Source organism: Dama dama, chromosome 6 (assembly GCF_033118175.1).
Source record: "Dama dama isolate Ldn47 chromosome 6, ASM3311817v1, whole genome shotgun sequence".
Lineage (NCBI taxonomy): Eukaryota > Metazoa > Chordata > Mammalia > Artiodactyla > Cervidae > Dama > Dama dama.
This window is the reverse complement of record NC_083686.1, coordinates 46512421-46530288: the sequence shown is the minus strand read 5'-3', so window position 1 is coordinate 46530288 and position 17868 is coordinate 46512421. Positions and strand designations below refer to the sequence as shown.

At 44.6% G+C, this 17868-nt stretch overlaps 1 protein-coding gene across 2 annotated transcripts in view; it reads right to left on the bottom strand.

Moving 5' to 3' along the window:
- Window positions 1-17868, bottom strand: part of SCFD2 (sec1 family domain containing 2) — a 392631-nt gene that overhangs the window by 104378 nt on the left and 270385 nt on the right. Inside the window, exon 6 of one of the 2 annotated variants that reach the window (XM_061145975.1) lies at window positions 4726-5169. The exons of the other annotated variant lie outside the window; for it this stretch is intronic. Coding sequence (XP_061001958.1) covers window positions 5039-5169 — 131 coding nt within the window. The 3' untranslated portion in view covers window positions 4726-5038. Of the gene's footprint in view, window positions 1-4725; window positions 5170-17868 lie in introns of those variants that run through there. 2 annotated transcript variants of the gene reach the window in all.

Genomic DNA, 17868 nt, shown 5'->3' with positions numbered 1-17868 from the left:
TGTGTGTGTGTATGGGAGTGGGAGTGTGTGTGTGTGTGAGAGTGTGTATGTGTGTGACTGTGTGTGTGTGTGTGTGTGTGTATGGGAGTGGGAGTGTGTGTGTGTGTGAGAGTGTGTATGTGTGTGACTGTGTGTGTGTGTGTGTGTGTGTGTGTATGGGAGTGGGAGTGTGTGTGTGTGTGAGAGTGTGTATGTGTGTGACTGTGTGGGTGTGTGTGTGTGTGTGTGTGTATGAGAGAGAGACATATATAGAGAGAGACCTCATACATACAGCAGGAGCAGGCAAATGTTGCCTGGCGATGGTACAATAAAACACACTCAAACATAAACTCTAAAATCCTATACAAACTTGCTCTTGGCATTAATGCCAGTATGAAAACAATTCAGTAAATCACGACTTACGGGAGAACATAAGACAGCTATGGAACAGTTAGGGGACGTTTTCAAATACCCCATCGCTCGCTCTTCCAGGTACACAGTGAACGTCCAGCCCCACCTCCCCTGAAGCTGGCTTGGCTGTGTGACTCACTCTGGCCAGCGGAAAGGAGCTGAGGTAATGGGTGCTACTTCCAGGCAGAGGTGTAAGGGCCTGTAATCTCCTGTTTCTCCTTCCCCTGCCTCAGTGAGGCGTGCATCACGGTGGGGCCCCATCCCTCGGGTCTGCGTCTCTGTGACTGTGACCGGCAGAGCTCTTGCTGGCCTGAGCGACAGACGCAGAGGGAGTGAGAGGCAAATTTCACTTGTGTTAAACTCCTCGTGTTAAACTCGTGTTACTAGAGTTACTCTACGGACTAACATGAGCTGCAAGTACATTATGGGAAACATTGCTAGATGGAGCCTGGACTGGAATACAACATGCAAAAATGAAAATCACTGTTAGCTTTGCTAAAAAGCACAGTTTTCTTTAATATCGTCATTTTTTTCACTTACGAAAACAGTTTAAAAGGATAGAAAGCTCAAGGAACATGAAAAACTATCAACTGATTCTAAGATTTTCTTTTTGTATAAATGTGGAGCAGAAGGTTTTATTAAAGAAAGCACTGGGAATATTCTGCCAAAGGGCGCTATTGTATTTAAATGAAGTAATGCATACCTAGCAGCTTTAATAAACAAAATCTGCCAGGGAGGCATTTCTCGGGTCTTCCAGAGTCAAATAGAAAATTATTTCCTCCTTCAAAGTCATGGGAAATTGGTGCTCCCCTCCCTGCAGCTTGCTCTTTGATCAGCAGTGTCATTTCCAAATAGAGATCTCTCTCCCAGGGCTTTACCTTCTCCTGAGATACAGAAAGTCTGGTGGGGGGAAAGGGAGGCTACACACAAAGAACAAACCTTGATGAACTACAGAGAACGTGGGTTCAGTGAAGGCAGAATGCTCCCAGACCCTGGCACTGGAAGAGCTCACGTTCTAAGGCCCCAAACACCTGTGACAAGCTGCCACTCTGATCCTGAGGCATGGATTGGCACGACCTGGGCCAAAGGCAGGTGTGGCGGCTCCACTCACAGCGAGCAAGCCCAGCCGACCACCAGCGCCTGCAGCTCATCACAGTTGCATCATCTGAGCATCCTTTGCTTCAGCATTGAGAGAGGTCAGAGCAGAAATGCTGGCAATGACTCTGGGGACAGGCAGCGTTGATCTGAATCCTCATTCCACTTCTTACAAGCTGGGTCATCTTGGGAGAGTTACTTAATGTCTCTGTACCTTCGCTTTCTCTTCTCAAAAATGGGAACAATAATAGTGCCTACTTCGAAGGTGGCTGGAGGGCTGAGTCATACATGCAAAGCTCTCAGCTTAGAGCCTCACCCAGGGCCTGGTTCAAGGGGCACCTGTACACTGATTACAAAGTGAATGATGCCCCCCCAGAGCTGTCCACATGCACACAGTCCTGCCCCTAGCCTCCCTTCACCCTGCTCTCTTATCAGACACCTTTCAACACGCAAATAAGGTTATGCTGCTCCATTCCTTCAAATCTTAAAAAAGAATTACAGTGATGTTTAAGATGCTAAAAATGGCAGGTACATACCATGTACAAGGCATAGTACTAAATATTTCACGTTTTATTTTAACCTTAGTTGTAACAAAAACTCAAGTATTCTCCTTGCACAAGTTATTCCCATTTTATAGAGGATGTAGTAGGTTCAGAGGTGTTCGGTAACTTGCCTAGGATCACAGAGTTTTAATGTCTCCTTTTATCTGGGAGGCAGAGTAACAGTGGTTCATAGCAGGGCTAATGTACGGATGTGAGAGTGGGACCATAAAGAAGGCTGAGCACTGAAGGACTGATGCTTCTGAATTGCAGTGCCAGAGAAGACTCTGGAGAGTCCCTCAAACAGCAAGGAGATCAAACCAGTCAATCCTAAAGGAAATAAAAACTGAATATTCACTGGAAGAACTGATGCTGAAGCTGAAACTCCAATACTTTGTTCACCTGATGTGAAGAGCTGACTCACTGGAAAAGACCCTGGTGCTGGGAAAGATTGAGGGCAGGAGGAGAAGGGGATGACAGAGGATGAGATGGTTGGATGGCATCACCGACTCAATGGACATGAGTTTGAGCAGGCTCTAGGAGATGGTGAAGGATATGGAGGCCTGGTGCGCTGCAGTCCACGGGGTCACAGAGACACGACTGAGGTCACTCGGACATGACTGAGCGACTGAATGACAACAACCACATAGCAGGGCTGAAGAGACGGCAGACGAGGGCCGGGAGCTCAGCTCTCCAGGATGACAGGAGTTAGTTCACGGAAAGTAGTAGTTAGTGATTCAGAGAAGGCAATGGCACCCCACTCCAGTACTCTTGCCTGGAAAATCCCATGGACAGAGGAGCCCGTGGGCTGCAGTCCATGGGGTCACTAAGAGTCAGACACGACTGAGCGACTTCACTTTCACGAATTGGAGAAGGAAATGGCAACCCACTCCAGTGTTCTTGCCTGGAGAATCCCAGGGACGGGGGAGCCTGGTGGGCTGCCGCCTATGGGGTCACACAGAGTCGGACACGACTGAAGCGACTTGGTAGCAGCAGCAGCAGTAGTTAGTGATTAGTATTTCAGGATCCAATCAAACTTGATGGACTGCATGTGGGTCATACCAGACCCTTCACAACAAGGTGCCTTCCTCTCTTTCCAGCTGTATCTGGCCACAGACCCTCTGGAACTCCCAGAGGACACAGCTGTTGCACTCCTGTTTGTCTGTATACCTGACTTTCTTTCCTGAAATACTGTTTTCTTCTCTGACAGGTAAATACTATCCGCGCATCAAACTTTGCCTGATCCCTCCATGCTGAGACAGTTGTCCCAGGCCCCACATCGTCCTTTATTTTTTCAAGGATGTCCCAGGCATCGTCCTTTATTTTTTCACCAGCTCTTTCACATGATGGGCTTCCCCGATGGCTCAGCAGGTAAAGAATCTGCCTGCAATGCAGGAGGTGCGGGAGATGCAGGTTCGACTGCTGGGTCGGGAAGAACCCCTACAGGAGAAAACGGCAACCTACTCTAGCATTTTTGCCTGGGAAATCCTATGGACCGAGGAGCCTGGTGGACTACAGTCCAAAGGGTTGCAAAGAGAAGGACATGGCTGAGCACACACTGGACTTTTACATGATTTGTCTGCATCTGGGTCTGCCTGCTGGACTGTGCACCCTTTGAGAGCTGAGCCCAGGACCTACTCATTGTAGCCTGGTACTTGGTAGGTGTCTGGCATCCAGCAAATACTCAACAAAGTTTGCATAACTGGATTGAACTGGTGTAAGGTTGGCTCAGTTAATAAACATATTTTTAGAATTCACCTTCATTGTGTGTGGTAGACTAGTTTAGGAATATAGGCAGTGGAAGAAAGAAAACGGTTCAAAATTCTGGCTTGGGTATCTGACAATCTGAAACTGAAAGCCCTGACAACACTGTCCTGTTGATGAGAAGAGGATAAACCTTGAAAATGCACTTTTAGTACAAGATGGTTGGAATGCCAATTTAGATAGGTACCCACATGTAACTAGTGTGTTCAAATAGAGCCTAGGCAGAGAGCAGTAAATTCACTTTGTAAGGATTAAGTCTCCTGCCCTGCTGTAATTTGAGGCTTTTAGGCTTCTCATATGGTATAAACATCCCTCTATTAATTGAAAGCAGTGCTGGTTAACATGTACATCTCAGTTTCAAAGCACGTTTTACTCCTGTACCGTCCTTAGAAAATATGTTCTGATGGACATGTGGCTAGCCTCTTCTGCTATCTCAGGATCCAGTGCTTGGTAGAAGGTTATTCAAAGATACATTCAATGGAATATTACTCAGCCATGAAAAAGAATTCATTTGAACCAGTCCTAATGAGATGGATGAAGCTGGAGCCCCTTATACAGAGTGAAGTAAGCCAGAAAGATAAAGAACATTACAGCATACTGACACATGTATATGGAATTTAGAAAGGTGATAACGATAACCCTATATGCAGAACAGAAAAAGAGACACAGAAATACAGAACAGACCTTTGAACTTTGTGGGAGAATGTGAGGGTGGGATATTTCAAAAGAACAGCATGTATACTATCTATGGTGAAACAGATCACCAGCCCAGGTGGGATGCACGAGACAAGTGCTCCGGCCTGGTGCACTGGGAAGACCCAGAGGAATCGGGTGGAGAGGGAGGTGGGAGGGGGGATCGGGATTGGGAATACATGTAAATCCATGGCTGATTCATATCAATGTATGACAAAACCCACTGGAAAAAATAATAATAATAATAAAAATTAAAAAAAAAAAAAAAAGATACATTCAAGAGAACTCCTGTCTTATCAAAGGAAATAGGAGGAACACTGCTGGAAAAGGACCAAGCTCCCGCCTTTCAGAGGAGAAAACCAAGGCCCAGGAGATTGAGTGACTTCCCCACATCACACAGCCTTCAGGTACAGGTAGCATCATGTGGGAAGGTTCTGAGTCCGAGAGAATTTGGAGAGGGTGCAGGGGAGGCAGGAAAGCTGGTGAGGGCTTGGGGGCCGGCGTCAGGGATTGACATTGCGTTCCCAGCTTAATGGGCAGCAGCTGAAGGGTTTTACTCAGGAGCATGCCAGGATCTGACCCATGTTTTCAGATATAAAGACCACGTTGCTGCCCAGAGGAGAAAGGCCACTCAGAGGCTCTGGCAGTCCACAGGTGTGAGATGATGGTGGCCCAGGTGCAGGTATGACTGTGGAGTGAAAAAGAAGGGAATGGATCTGAGGTTTATAGAATTTGAGGCATTTTTAGAATTAGAATCTAGAGGACTTGCTATTGTGGGTGATCAGGAAGAAGGTGGGTCAAGGATGATTCTTATGTTTCTGGGTTTGGGTGGATGCAGGGACTATTTGTGAGATGGGGAAAAAATAAGGGCAAGGAACCAAGAATCCACCGTTGGCCAGGTGGTCGAGTGAGGCTTGAGACGGAAACAGCACAGCAGATGTGGACTGCCCACGGCTGCGGGAGTGAGGCGCGGTGGCAGTGATGCTGCTGTCGGCTTTTCGGTTGGGGTTCTGTTTGTTTCTTTTTTAAGCCACTGCTGTATTCACTACCACCCCAGTGGGGTCACCAAGGCCAAAGGGAAACATCAGCATCACGGTGTAGTTTCTACAAAGGCTGGTTTGACTAAAGAGAGAGTGGCAAAAACATTTGTTGGGAAATTGATGCACGTGTCTTGAATGTTCCATGTAAGTCGGCATTCACAGAAATGATGACCGATTCTGATGACTCTCCTGTATGATTAGTCTGTGGCCTGCATTAGATTACAATGCTGCTGCTGCTATTAATGGTGATGGAGCTTGTACGGAAGTTTTTACTGGATGTTTCCACACCTCCAAAGGAAATAGCCTTAATTCTAATAAATAAACAGCTAATCAGCGTAAATACTGGCATCCTTATTTTATAACTTATTGTTTGGATGTTACTTAGCCATTCTTTAAAAATGGATACATTTACAATATAGTTCAAAAGTGTCTTTCATTGCCAGTAGAAACTCAGCATCACCTTAAGAGAACATGCCTTGATTTCGTTTTACAGCCTCTTGGGTTCTGGCCAGCTGTGTGCTCTTACACTCTTCTGCTGCTCTCTGCTGTTCAGAGTTATTCAGCAGCCAGCTAAGCGTGCACACATAGCAATCCACTGGGGAAGCAGCAACTCCACCTGCTGTTTCATCCTAATTTATTTTAGGGAGATTCACACGACAGAACTATTCAAAATAATGATTCACGAGGTGTAACAAATATTTTAAAGAAAATCTATTTTCAAAGATTTCCATGGGTGCTATTTATGATCACCATTCCCTACTCACTCTTAGAGAAGGTATTTTTATTGACTTCTAGTGTGAACTACATGATCCCTTGCTTTTGACAATGTAATGGTTCGATGCCTTTAACATAAAACCTGGATGCTTGCTAGACAAGAGTCTATGGAAGTTCATAAGTAAAAGGACAAAAGGGCATGATGACTCTGCCTAACCACTTATGGGCACCAGAGCCCATAAAACCAAATTCCAATGCTCAACATGTACATCTGTCATTTTTCATACCCATAGAATTGGTTTTTAAAGCTAGATATAACTTAAGTCACAGTGCGGCAGAAATTTGCGATAAGTAATATTTATGACTCTTCTTTCGGGCTAAATATTCTACGGGGGTGGGGCGTGGAAAGCCATGTTATAAGGCAGCTCAAATAATTTCAAAACAGTAGGTGTGTGTGTATAACACACATATGCATGTGTGTGCAAATGTTCAAAGGAGATGTCTTCAGCTTAGTCGAGACATTTTAAATACCAAGATCTAACTTAAACTGCTTGAACAATCTACAGTTTCTAGATCATTGCTATTTTTCCTTATGTACAGAATAAAGTGGCCTGTAGATGGTCTGTCTTCAGTTCCAGGAACTGAGGGCTCAGTAACCACGATCCTTTCAATGTGTGGATTTTAAGCACAAAATCCATGCAGATCATGAAAATGGTGACCTCTGCTGGGAAAATCAAGAGGAACCTTTCCTTTCCTTTCCTTTCCTTTGGCTTGGTCCCACTACCTGGAGCATGGAAAAGGAAACATTCACATCCCAGCCTGTCAGTAAACAGGCGCTCTCTAAGACGGATGCTCTCTCTGCTCTTATCTACCATGAAGAATTTAAATTTAGGCTGTTTGCTGAGCATCTATTTTCCTAGGAGAAAGCTCTTTCCAAGTAATGACTCCACGTAGCTTCCTGACTAAGTTCCCGGGGTTATCAGTTCACCTCTTCTCTGGAGAGTGGGAGCAGGGACCTGTGTCATGAAGGACTGCGTCAACAGGGTCACGGACTTTTCATGTCTGAGGTCCATTCGTGGCTGCTTTTCCTGGGTTCCCAAACAGGAAGCCAGTGGAACAGGTTGTAATTATGACACCAGTTGGTAACTTACGCCAAAGGCACTTTTGTTAAAACTCTAACTTTGGAAGAGGAAGGGGCTGGGTTAGATACATTCATATTGAAAGGAAAGGGAGGAACATGTATAATGTCAAAATCACCGACATAACAAGTTGGAGAGTTTTGAGTGCTGGTTTGTCCCTGGAGCACCTTTTCGTGCTGCTCTGTAAAATGATGACCTCAACACTATCATAAAGCCAACATTGTCCAGCATATCCTGCAAACTCACTGTGAGGCTCCAACTCACTTCTAATTCTTATTAGGGGAACAAAAGAGCCAAATGGTGATTGACACTGAAATCAAACGCTCTCCAATGGGACTGGACTCATACCAGAGTCTGCAACTTACAAAGAATTAAGTTGCTCTGAAACTAGGGTCCTTTGGGGGCATCTATGACCTAAGAGTAACCATTATATGATAGGAAGAATGGGAAATCGCTTGTCAGCTGTGAATCCTAAGTGGGTCTAAGTAGTAACAGTTCTTCTGGTTGAATCAACAGTGACAAAACCTTAGGTCAGCAGAGGTCTGAGATGGTCTATGCTCCAGAGAAGAACAGGAGAAGGGCGAACCGAGCCACATGCAATGTGTCAGCTCAGGTGCCAGGACTCACCTGGAGTCTTCCCTTCTCGTGAGCCATCTCAGGCTTCCCCAAACCGCTCTAATGGAATGTACTGGGTTCTGTACCTTTCCTAATCATGTAGAAGATGGGAAAAATGATTCCACTTACTTGCCTACACGTTTTATGAGTTAAAGTGTGAAAAGAACTATCAAGACCTTTGGAAACTTATTAAGCTGAATTCTGTCGCCAGTAACACATTTATAGCTTTTTAAAACAGTTATGCAGAGGGACTTCCCTGTCAATCCAGTGGCTAAGATGACGTGCTTCCACTGCAGGGAGGCGTGGGTTCAATCCTTGGGGAACTAAGATCCCACAGTGTGGCCTAAATAAATAAATATTTTTAAAAACTATGGCGATTTTTCAGCAGGGCATAGGCATTTAAAGACACAACTTATTTATTTAATTGGGAGCCATATTGCTAAATCCCAGACAACTGCATTTTTAAAGTGTCTATAGGGGTTTTAAGAGTATTGACCTTAAAATCCTTCTCTAATATTGTCCAACTATATGACTGCTCCCTGGTAGTAGGGGTAAACCCTCACCCAATTTCTACCCAGTTCTAGAGAGCTGGGCATAATATTCAGGATGTGTTTGTAAAAACATATGAACACATTCAGCATTATTCCACAGAACACAGATTTAGGATCTTTCTACTGCAGCAAAGTCATTTTGGTTATTTCCAATAAATATCTATTTCATTTGGCATGGTGCTTAGCTTCATATTTTCTTAATTAGCCATATGGTTTTATCCTAATAGAAGTTTTTCAAGTTACTGATGATTCCAAATGCATTTATGATAAAATGCTAGTATCATCTTTGTGACTGGGGATTTTGGTATTGATAAATTTTAGGATGTTTTAGAGTGGTGTCTAGTGAAAATTCTAGCAAAATTTTTAAAAAATGAAGGTAGTTTTATCTGATTAAGAGATCATCCCCTCAAAGGTGTCTGGAAAACTTCCTTTAGAAGGTTTCAAAATGCCAGATGCAAATATTTTTGTATTAAAAAAACAAATAGCTCAGGAACACAAACATCAAATGTTTAGAATTTTAGAAGACCCACGTATTTGTCTGGAATTCTGGGTTAGAGTTAGCAGGTTAGTGTCGAGTTAGGTTTTAAAAAGTTTCTCCAAATATGTAACAGATGACACTCTGCAATTTCAGCTATGTCCACCCATTCTAGAGCAAAGCCCTAAACACACTTGGGGAATTTCCAATCAGCTCAGACAAACACCAGGGAAAGTGGGTTGGGGTTGGGAATTTTTTCAAATGCTGAAGCGATCACCAAAAAACAATTTCTCCTAGACACTGAGTGGGCAGAAGGGGTGCACAATTCCTCTCAAGATCCCGCTTTTGCTCTGGTCCCTGTCTGACATCTGGCAGGAGCACAGGGAAGCTGGCTTGGTCCAGCCACCTCCCTCAGATTCCGGGGGCATCTGAGGGTGTCTGAGGGTGGAGGCTGGACCCAGTATCCTCCCCTACAGCTGCTCCTCTTTGCATCCTGGAGGAGGTGCCATCTTTCCCTCTTCTTCTCCCTTCTCTGGGACATTTAAAAGGGAAAAAGGACAATGTTTTCAGTTGTAGGTCACAAGTAAGGCTTTTCAACTTCTTGCACTTTTCACTTTCTATCAAGATAAAGTTTGCTAATTAGAATTGAACTCTGCCATTTTGTGGCTAATAATGAGTTCCAGCCTGACGCTGAGTTTATGATACAAGTTAATAAGTATTCTGTCAGCAACCACTGTGTGCTGGGTACTGCAGGGATTACAAAGATAAATAATCGCCATTCCTCATCTCAGGAAGTTTAGAAATATGTATGTGATGACAAAAGTACCTCATTTAAGTTTTAAAATTTCTAAACTACAAGATGGAATTCAGTATTTGTGACAAGAGGGGGTGAAAAAAGTCTGAACCAAATGAAATTGCTAACATTTGAACATTCTTCTAGTCTAAAAAAAAATCAGAATTTCCATGGCTTAACAATACTTTGTGAGAATTTAGAACTTGATACATAATGCTTTGTAACTTAGCTGCAAACTCACAATTGTTTGAAAGGATTTTAAAATGAATGCTTATGTATCACCCCCCTCTCCCTTCATTGCTACATGATTTTTTTTTCTTTTTTTTAAGTGCATTTTCTTTTTTTAAAAATTAATTAATTAATTAATTTTACTTTACAATATTGTATTGGTTTTGCCATACATTGACTTGATGAGCAAACTCACTGTCCAATGGCCATCCCTTCCTTCTCGAGACGACACTGCAAGAATCTGCTGTACTCTGCCTACCCTGCCCCATTCCCCCACTCCCTTTTGAAATCTCCAGGGTGCAGGGCACAGGTTTCTGTAGAGTTTCTCTTCCAACAGAGACTGTGGAAAGGTGAGCCATTTCATCTGAGGAGGGGAACCTTTCAAAAACCGGGGATTGGCAATCTGCCAATATCTGAGTCTCTGCGACCCTATGGACTGTGGCCCACCAGGCTCCTCTGTTCATGGGGTTTTCCAGGCAAGAATACTGGAGTGGGTTGCCATTTCCTCCTCCAGGGAATCTTCTTGAGCCAGGGATCGAACCCGAGTCTCCTGCATGGGCAGGTGGATTCTTTACCACTGAGCCACCTGAGAAGCCCCAGTATCATTAAGCCTCTTGTAAATCAGAATAATTGATAAGTTCTTGGCTGTACTAACTCTAAGCAATAGCATTTCTGCTCATATTCACTGATGTCCATCTTTTCATGTATTTGAATTATTCTCCATGCTTTTTGCACTATTAGCTGAGCAGGTGGTGGCACACACAACTCCTATCCATAAGAGAGAGGCAGGAGAAAGAAAGAAACACCGCAATGCAGTTGCCCCCTAACCACTGACCAACACAGCATAGCATTTCTCCACGTCGAAGGAACCACAGGTGATCTCCAGAGATATGGGGGCTCAAAAGCCCCCCCAAAGTGCACATGAGAAAAAGAGCAGGCTGATATAGCTGCCAAGGCCAGACAGTGTGAGATCCGCTCATCACTGTGTCAGTGAGGTAAGAGTTTTCCTACACCCTGCCCCTCTCCCCTCTCTCAGAACCTTGCAGGTGTTGCAAAGTGCAGTTTTCCAGCTACGGGAGGAGGAGGAGAAACCTCAGAGGCGGGAAGGGAGAGGCAACCAGCCACACCTCCCTTCTTCAGCTGCAGAGGCAGAAACAGAGAGAAAGAACTCCTGAACTTTAAACCAAGTTTGAAGTTTTGACTATTCCATGGGATTAGACACACAAATTACTAAATTGAGACCATTTATATTTCCTAAGGGTGACCACAAAACTTATGGACTTGCCCAATATTCATCCAAAGATAGGGAAAGAACTAGACCTCATTGAGTAACTGAATAACACTGAGAAACAAAATAAGATTGCTTTATGATCTGACCTCCCTTGTGAGCCGTGATTATTCAACATATTAGTTACATGATTTAGGGGGCCTATACAACCTGCGGGTCTAGCGAGGATGTAAGTGCGAATCATCAAGACCAGGAGGAAGTGGTTACTGTTATTGCTTAGGATTTTCAGTATCAAAAAATCAAGCCTCAAGCTATGTAACACTTGTTTTTATAATGTCATTTCCACTTATCTCTTTACCTTAATCTTAAGGTATAGATTAAGACATCTTCTGAGGGATGGCAAACCTCCATTTTAATAGCATTTCCTTACATCTGTGGCTGAACTGACTTCCTTTCCACACTGATTTCCATTTAGGTACATTAATCCAGGGCACTACAGGAATACATTTCCCTTTAGTTTGCAATACACTAATCTCAGTATGCTTTCTCAGCAGTGACAGATTTCATTTTCCTGGGCTCCAAAATCACTGCAGACAGTGACTGCAACCAAGAAATTAAATGATACTTGCTCCTTGGAAGGAAAGCTATGACAAACCTAGACAGCATATTAAAAAGCAGAGACATCACTTTGCTGACAGAGGTCCATAGAGTCAAAGCTATAGTTTCTCCAGTAGTCCTGTACAGATATGAGAATTGGACCATAAAGAAGGCTGAATGCCAAAGAATTGATACTTTTGAATTGTGGTGCTGGAAAAGACTCTTGAAAGTCCCCTGGACAGTCAATCCTAAAGGAAATCAACCCTGAATATTCACTGGAAGGACTCATGCTAAAGCTGAAGCTCCACCGATACTTTGGCCACTTGATTTGAAGAGCCAACTCATTGGAAAAGACCCTGATGAAGGGAAAGACTGAAGGCAAAAGAAGGGGGCAGCAGAGGATGAGATGGTTAGATAGCATCACCGACTCAATGGACATGAATCTGAGCAAACTCTGGGAGACAGTGAAGGACAGAGGGTGCTACAGTCCACAGGGTCACAGAGAGTCAGGCCTGACTTAGTGACTGAACAACAACAAGCATGCTTTCTCATGTGATTATTTCCCTTTTCCTCCTTGATTTAATCTTGCCACTCTCTTCCCTCCTTTCCTTGTTGATGCAATGATGCTTTTACTTGACTATAAAGATGTATATCACTAGTTTCTGTTGCATGTAAATAATAATAGCTAAAATTTATTGACCATCTACTTGTTCCAAATACTTTCCTGTATTTTTATCTCTAATAGGTAAAATGATCTCTGAGGGCGGGGTGGGGGGGATGGCAGTATCCCCATTTTACAGAGGGAGGAAATGAAATTTCAGACAGGCCAAGTTAGCTGTTCCAGTTTATAAAGCTAACACACCAGGAAGCCTGGACTCCCGCCCAAGCATGCCCACTCCCCAGGCTCACTTGTTTACAGAAGATGAGCAGAGTGGGGTGTCGTAAGAATGGAACAGAAAACTTGATCATGTTTCTATTCCGTGAATGACTATGGATTATTTGGCTAGTCTTTTAATCTCTTCTGCTGGCTCAGATGGTAAAGAATCCACTGGCAATGCAGACTTGGGTTTGATTCCTGGAAGATCCCCGGGGAAGGGAATGGCTAACCACTCTACTATTCTTGCCTGGAGAATCCCACGGACAGAGGAGCCTGGCAGGATGTGTCCATGGGATTGCAGAGTCAGACATGACTGAGTGGCTAAGCACAACACATGGAGAAAAAAAACCATGCTATATCTTACCTGTAAGTATATCTTAAAGGGATATCATGAGTCAGATATACCATTGCTAATAAAGCAGACTAAAGAGAGATGATGCAAACAGTCTTATTAACAGTGTAACTCCAGTTTTTCTCTACTCATACTATAATTTCCTTTATACTATTATATTACATTATATCATGTCAAATTATTTCAGCATTTGAAATGCTACAATTTAGGAGTTCAATTTATGATAAAGATACTCCATAAGTTTCCCTAGTTTGTCTATTTCAAATATATTGTAGGGAAAAGAAGAAAAGAATACAATAGTCATGGAAAGCTTATGGTAGTGACTTTAGAGGAGCTCAGTAATCTCTATCAGGCAAAACACTTACTCCTTGGTTTATAAAAAATAGCCATACTCTAATATATGTCCTCCATTTATGTACTGAATTATATTCTTCTCAACTTTCTGTTTCCATTTCGTTTATTCCACTTTTTTCCTAATGTGCCTGATGTATTTTGTTTACTCAAAATTCAGCCTTTTCGTTGGTGGACAATGCTGTCTCTCTCTCTCTCTCTCTGTATCCTCTTTCCCCTCACCTTCTGATGCCCACTTCCTGCCCTCTCTGCTCATGTGTTTCCAGCCTAGTTGCTTACCTCCCTTTATGTTTTCCTTCCCTGACTTCTGTCTTCACAGTTAACATTCTGGCATTGATTCCCTCCCTCTCGTCCTTCATGCCTTCTTCAACTTTTCCTCATTAATGCTGCACTTATAAATCGCCTCCAAGTGATCTATCATTTATCCAAACATGCTCAGATAATCTCCTGCTACATCTCACAGACAGTAGTGAATTGCAACAGGCAAACTTACCCTGCTCATTTATTATCCTCTTTGGAGAAGTGCTGAAGCAGGGGGCCAGAACTGAAAGAGACATCCTGCCTGATTCAGCAGCTCCTGAAGGGGGAGCGAGTGATAGTTAATAAGAAAGCTGCCTTCTTGCATCCAAGGGTGACTGCAAATGCTTCTAAAGAGACAACATTGCAGCAGAACCGAATGACAGCAATCTCTGTAAGCCCAAGGTGTTTCCTCAGTTTTGTTTTATCACTACAATGAATAATAACTTACTACGGTGCACTTCCAGGGCATTAGCTCTGTTCTAACTATTCAAAGTGAATGAGCAAATTCAGGGCTCTTTATATAGCTGAGCAGTCTGTTACTGTGCCGAGGAGTCCAGCAGAGGGGAGAGCTGAGGCTGCTTGTCGACCTGTAGGTAAAAGCTACTGTTATTCCATTTTTCAGACGAAGAAGAAGCATGGAGTTAAGTAATTTGCTTCAAAATGGAAGAACCATGTGAATGACAAAGTTAGAACGGGGCCTTTAACACATTTTAACAATTCTATAACCTGTCACGCTGTAAACTAGTCCCTTACTAAACAGTAGCCACATTGAGCACAGGCGCTCGGTCCATCTTGTCCATCCCTGTAGCTATTATTTTTGGAATGAATGAAAAAATAAAGGGGAAAAGTCACAAAACATCAATCGGGTTGGTTTTTCCAACAAGAGAAACACACAGTGATCTCAACAGTAAGATCTCACTGTTTTAACCCTTAAGCACTAGTTAGTTCTCTCTTTATGTCAGAACACGGCTGCGGTGACCAGGGAGAGTGTGGGGGGGTTTGCACACCTACACTTGAGTGTGGAATAGATGTGGCTGCGGGGGAGCAACGCAAGGCAGGCCTCGGATACACAGAATCAGGGCATCATGGTGGTGGGGGTGGAAAGTGGGCTGCAGGAGGGAGGGAGGCCCAGTGAGGAGTCCTGGGGGGGTGCCCCGGGGGCTGAGTAGATCCGGCCCACAGGAAAGCCTGTTCACAGGTGACACGGGGAGACTCGGGAGATACACGGCTGTTGTCCACGTGCTTAGGGAGAGGCAAGTTCAGTAACAGTGGCGACCACGCCTTAGATACTATGTGTCTGGCCCTCCCTACTAGAGCTGTTATTTCATCCACAGCAGATCCTCTGTGATCGATACTGCTATTCCTCCCATTTCAAGCTGAGGAAACTGAAGCTAAGCAAGCGGTCAGGGTTTTAGGGACAGTGACAGGCAGACTGGCTCTGGGTTCGTTCCCAGATCTGCTGATTTCAAAGTTTATATTCTTCCCCTTCACCTTAGGAGGAGAGGCTGGAGTTCAAGCGGAGACCCTTTGGGATCAGGGTTCCAGGGGAGAGCTTCTACCACAAAGAAGACTAGAAGGGAAGGTTCCTGAGTTGGAGGACCAGGAAAAATCACACAGACTTTTGAGGATGACCTCAGCCTTGGGGAACAAGATTGGCACCCTTAACTTGGGTTAAGGTCAGGGGAGAGGAATTGATCACCAAAAACAGATGAGGAGTCTGGTTATTACTTCTGCACTTCTGAGCAGAACCAGCCTCACGGTTACTTGGCGTGGCTCCACCCAACTGCCAAGTGAGGGAAGTGCCTTTGATTCTCTCTGGTTCTGGAAACTGGAGTGGAGTTGTTGCTGTGCAGTCCTGTGCTGGCAGGAAGTCGTTCTGGCCTGAAAATGTTGAGTTAGGATGGTTCTCTGCCAGTATTTGTCCCAAAGCGCTCTCAAGTCCTTCTGGAATGAGGCAGGCTATGAACTTAACAAATGTACGTGTCTGTACAGTGGATACATTTCCCCAAGCAGCCTTAACGAGTGTGTGCATTTTTCTTAAGTACTTTTTTCTTTAATTGGATCTTTTATTTATGTGCTGCAACTAAATCATCAAAACATTCACTACGATGCATGTCTGAAAGTAGCTCTGTTTTGGCTTCAACTGTGTTCATGGGCTCATAATTTTTTACATGTGCTGTCTCTCTCCTCAAAATGACTGCTTCAAGAAAACTAAAGACAGACAGACAGTGGCAAGGGCACACACAGGTTGTTTGGTCAAAACAAAATGCCCTGCTGCACAGTCTGGGAAAATGTAGACAACATTGCTGGATTTGCACCCCTAAGTCTCCAAACTACAATCATAATAAATGGCCATAAGGGGCTTCCATGGTGGCTCAGTGGTGAAGAGTCCACCTGCCAAGGCAGGGGACACAAGTTTGATCCCTGATCCAGGAAGATCCCACGTGCCACAGAGCAACTAAGCCTGTGCATCGCAACTATTGAGCCTGTGCTCCACAGCTTGGGAGCCGTAACTACTAAAGCCTGAGTGCCTAGAGCCTGTGCTCCCAGAGAAGCCACCGCAATGAAGAGCAGCCCCTGCTCGCTCCAACTGGAGAAAGCCCACATGCGGCAACGGAGACCCAGCAGTCATAAACAAATAAGTTAATAAAATTACTTTATAAAAATGCCATAAAGTCAACTGAAATCATTTAAACTCTCTAGGACAGGTACTTCTGTTTAGACACTGAAATGATTTAGAGTGCTTGGTCCTCGACGGCAGACACTGTCAGGAGAAGAGCTGGAGACAGGAGGAGTGTGGGAAATTCTTGTCAAACAGATAGCCAGCAGCCCAAACTGTGGGTCTGCTGGCAGTGCTGTGCTGAGGGGCTGAGGACGCAGACGAGCCTTCTGCCGCCTCCGTGCCGCCCCCACCCCACCCCGGTCTGGCCTCCTTGTCTGGAGGCTGGCCCTGCTCTCGACAACCGGGTTTGGAGCAGGCAGCACCCTCAGGCCAGTGGCTCCCCTGAACGGCTGGGGGAGGGATGACAAATGCCCCAGGGCTGTGGATCCCAGCGGGGGGAACCTCAGGAAGCCCAGGTATTCTGGACACGTCTTGGCTGGACCACGACCAAACACAGAGGATCCCTAGTTTTTGGCATGCTGCTCTGTTACTAGACATTTCTGCAGAGCCCTAACACTTCACTAATATCATACACTGCCTCCGACCACCCTGAAATTATGACAGGGGAAGAGGAAAGGACCGGGGACTTGGATCCAGAGAACTGGATTCTACTTCCGACTCTACTACCACTGACCTCAGGCAGGTTCATTAAACCCTTTGGCATCAGTGTCCTAATCTCTCAAAGGCAGAGGATGGATGCAAGCCCTGGTGGTCAGCGAAGAGCTTGGAGATCATCTAGCCCATCTGACACACGGAACTGAGCCGGGAGGAAGCCGAAGCATCACACGGCCTGGGCTGCCCTGGAATCCCAGGCGCTGGGGCCTGCACTGTCTCCTGAGCTCTCCCGCCTCCTCCTCCCCAGTCTACTCCCGGCCACACTGTCAGCAGGTGAAGTCCTGTCTGCCTGTGAGACGCCATAGAACCACCGACACTCACGTCATTTCTGCCCCGAGTGCTGACAATGCAAAGGCACCCACTCATCAACACTAAGAGAGGAGTGAGAGTTTCTGCGTAATATCATAAAGCATATTTACCATAATCATGACCAACATCAACATAAAAAAAACTTTCCTAACACCTACTATGTTTATGACACCACCACCACCTGTTACTAGGGAAGAACAGGATATTGACTAGAGCTCAAAATTATTTTTATTGACCTCTAATAATATCTATTGTAAGAAAGGAAGCAAACTGGTACCATAAGTAACTATTGTGTTTACTTGTGTTTCCTCTTCTAGATTCAACTTCCTAAAGGCAAGGACTGCATGGATTGCTGTTTGGGCAGCACTTATTTAATTAGCACCATGACTGGTCTCTGTAAAACAGAAAGAAAAGTAAAACTTTGATCTCCTTCACACTTTTTCCAACAAATCTCTGTTGGACTTTTCCAAGAAAGCCCTGTCTGCTTTGAGGAACTGACACCTCTCGGATTCACCTCCAAGGAAAGAGGCAGAGAGAACGA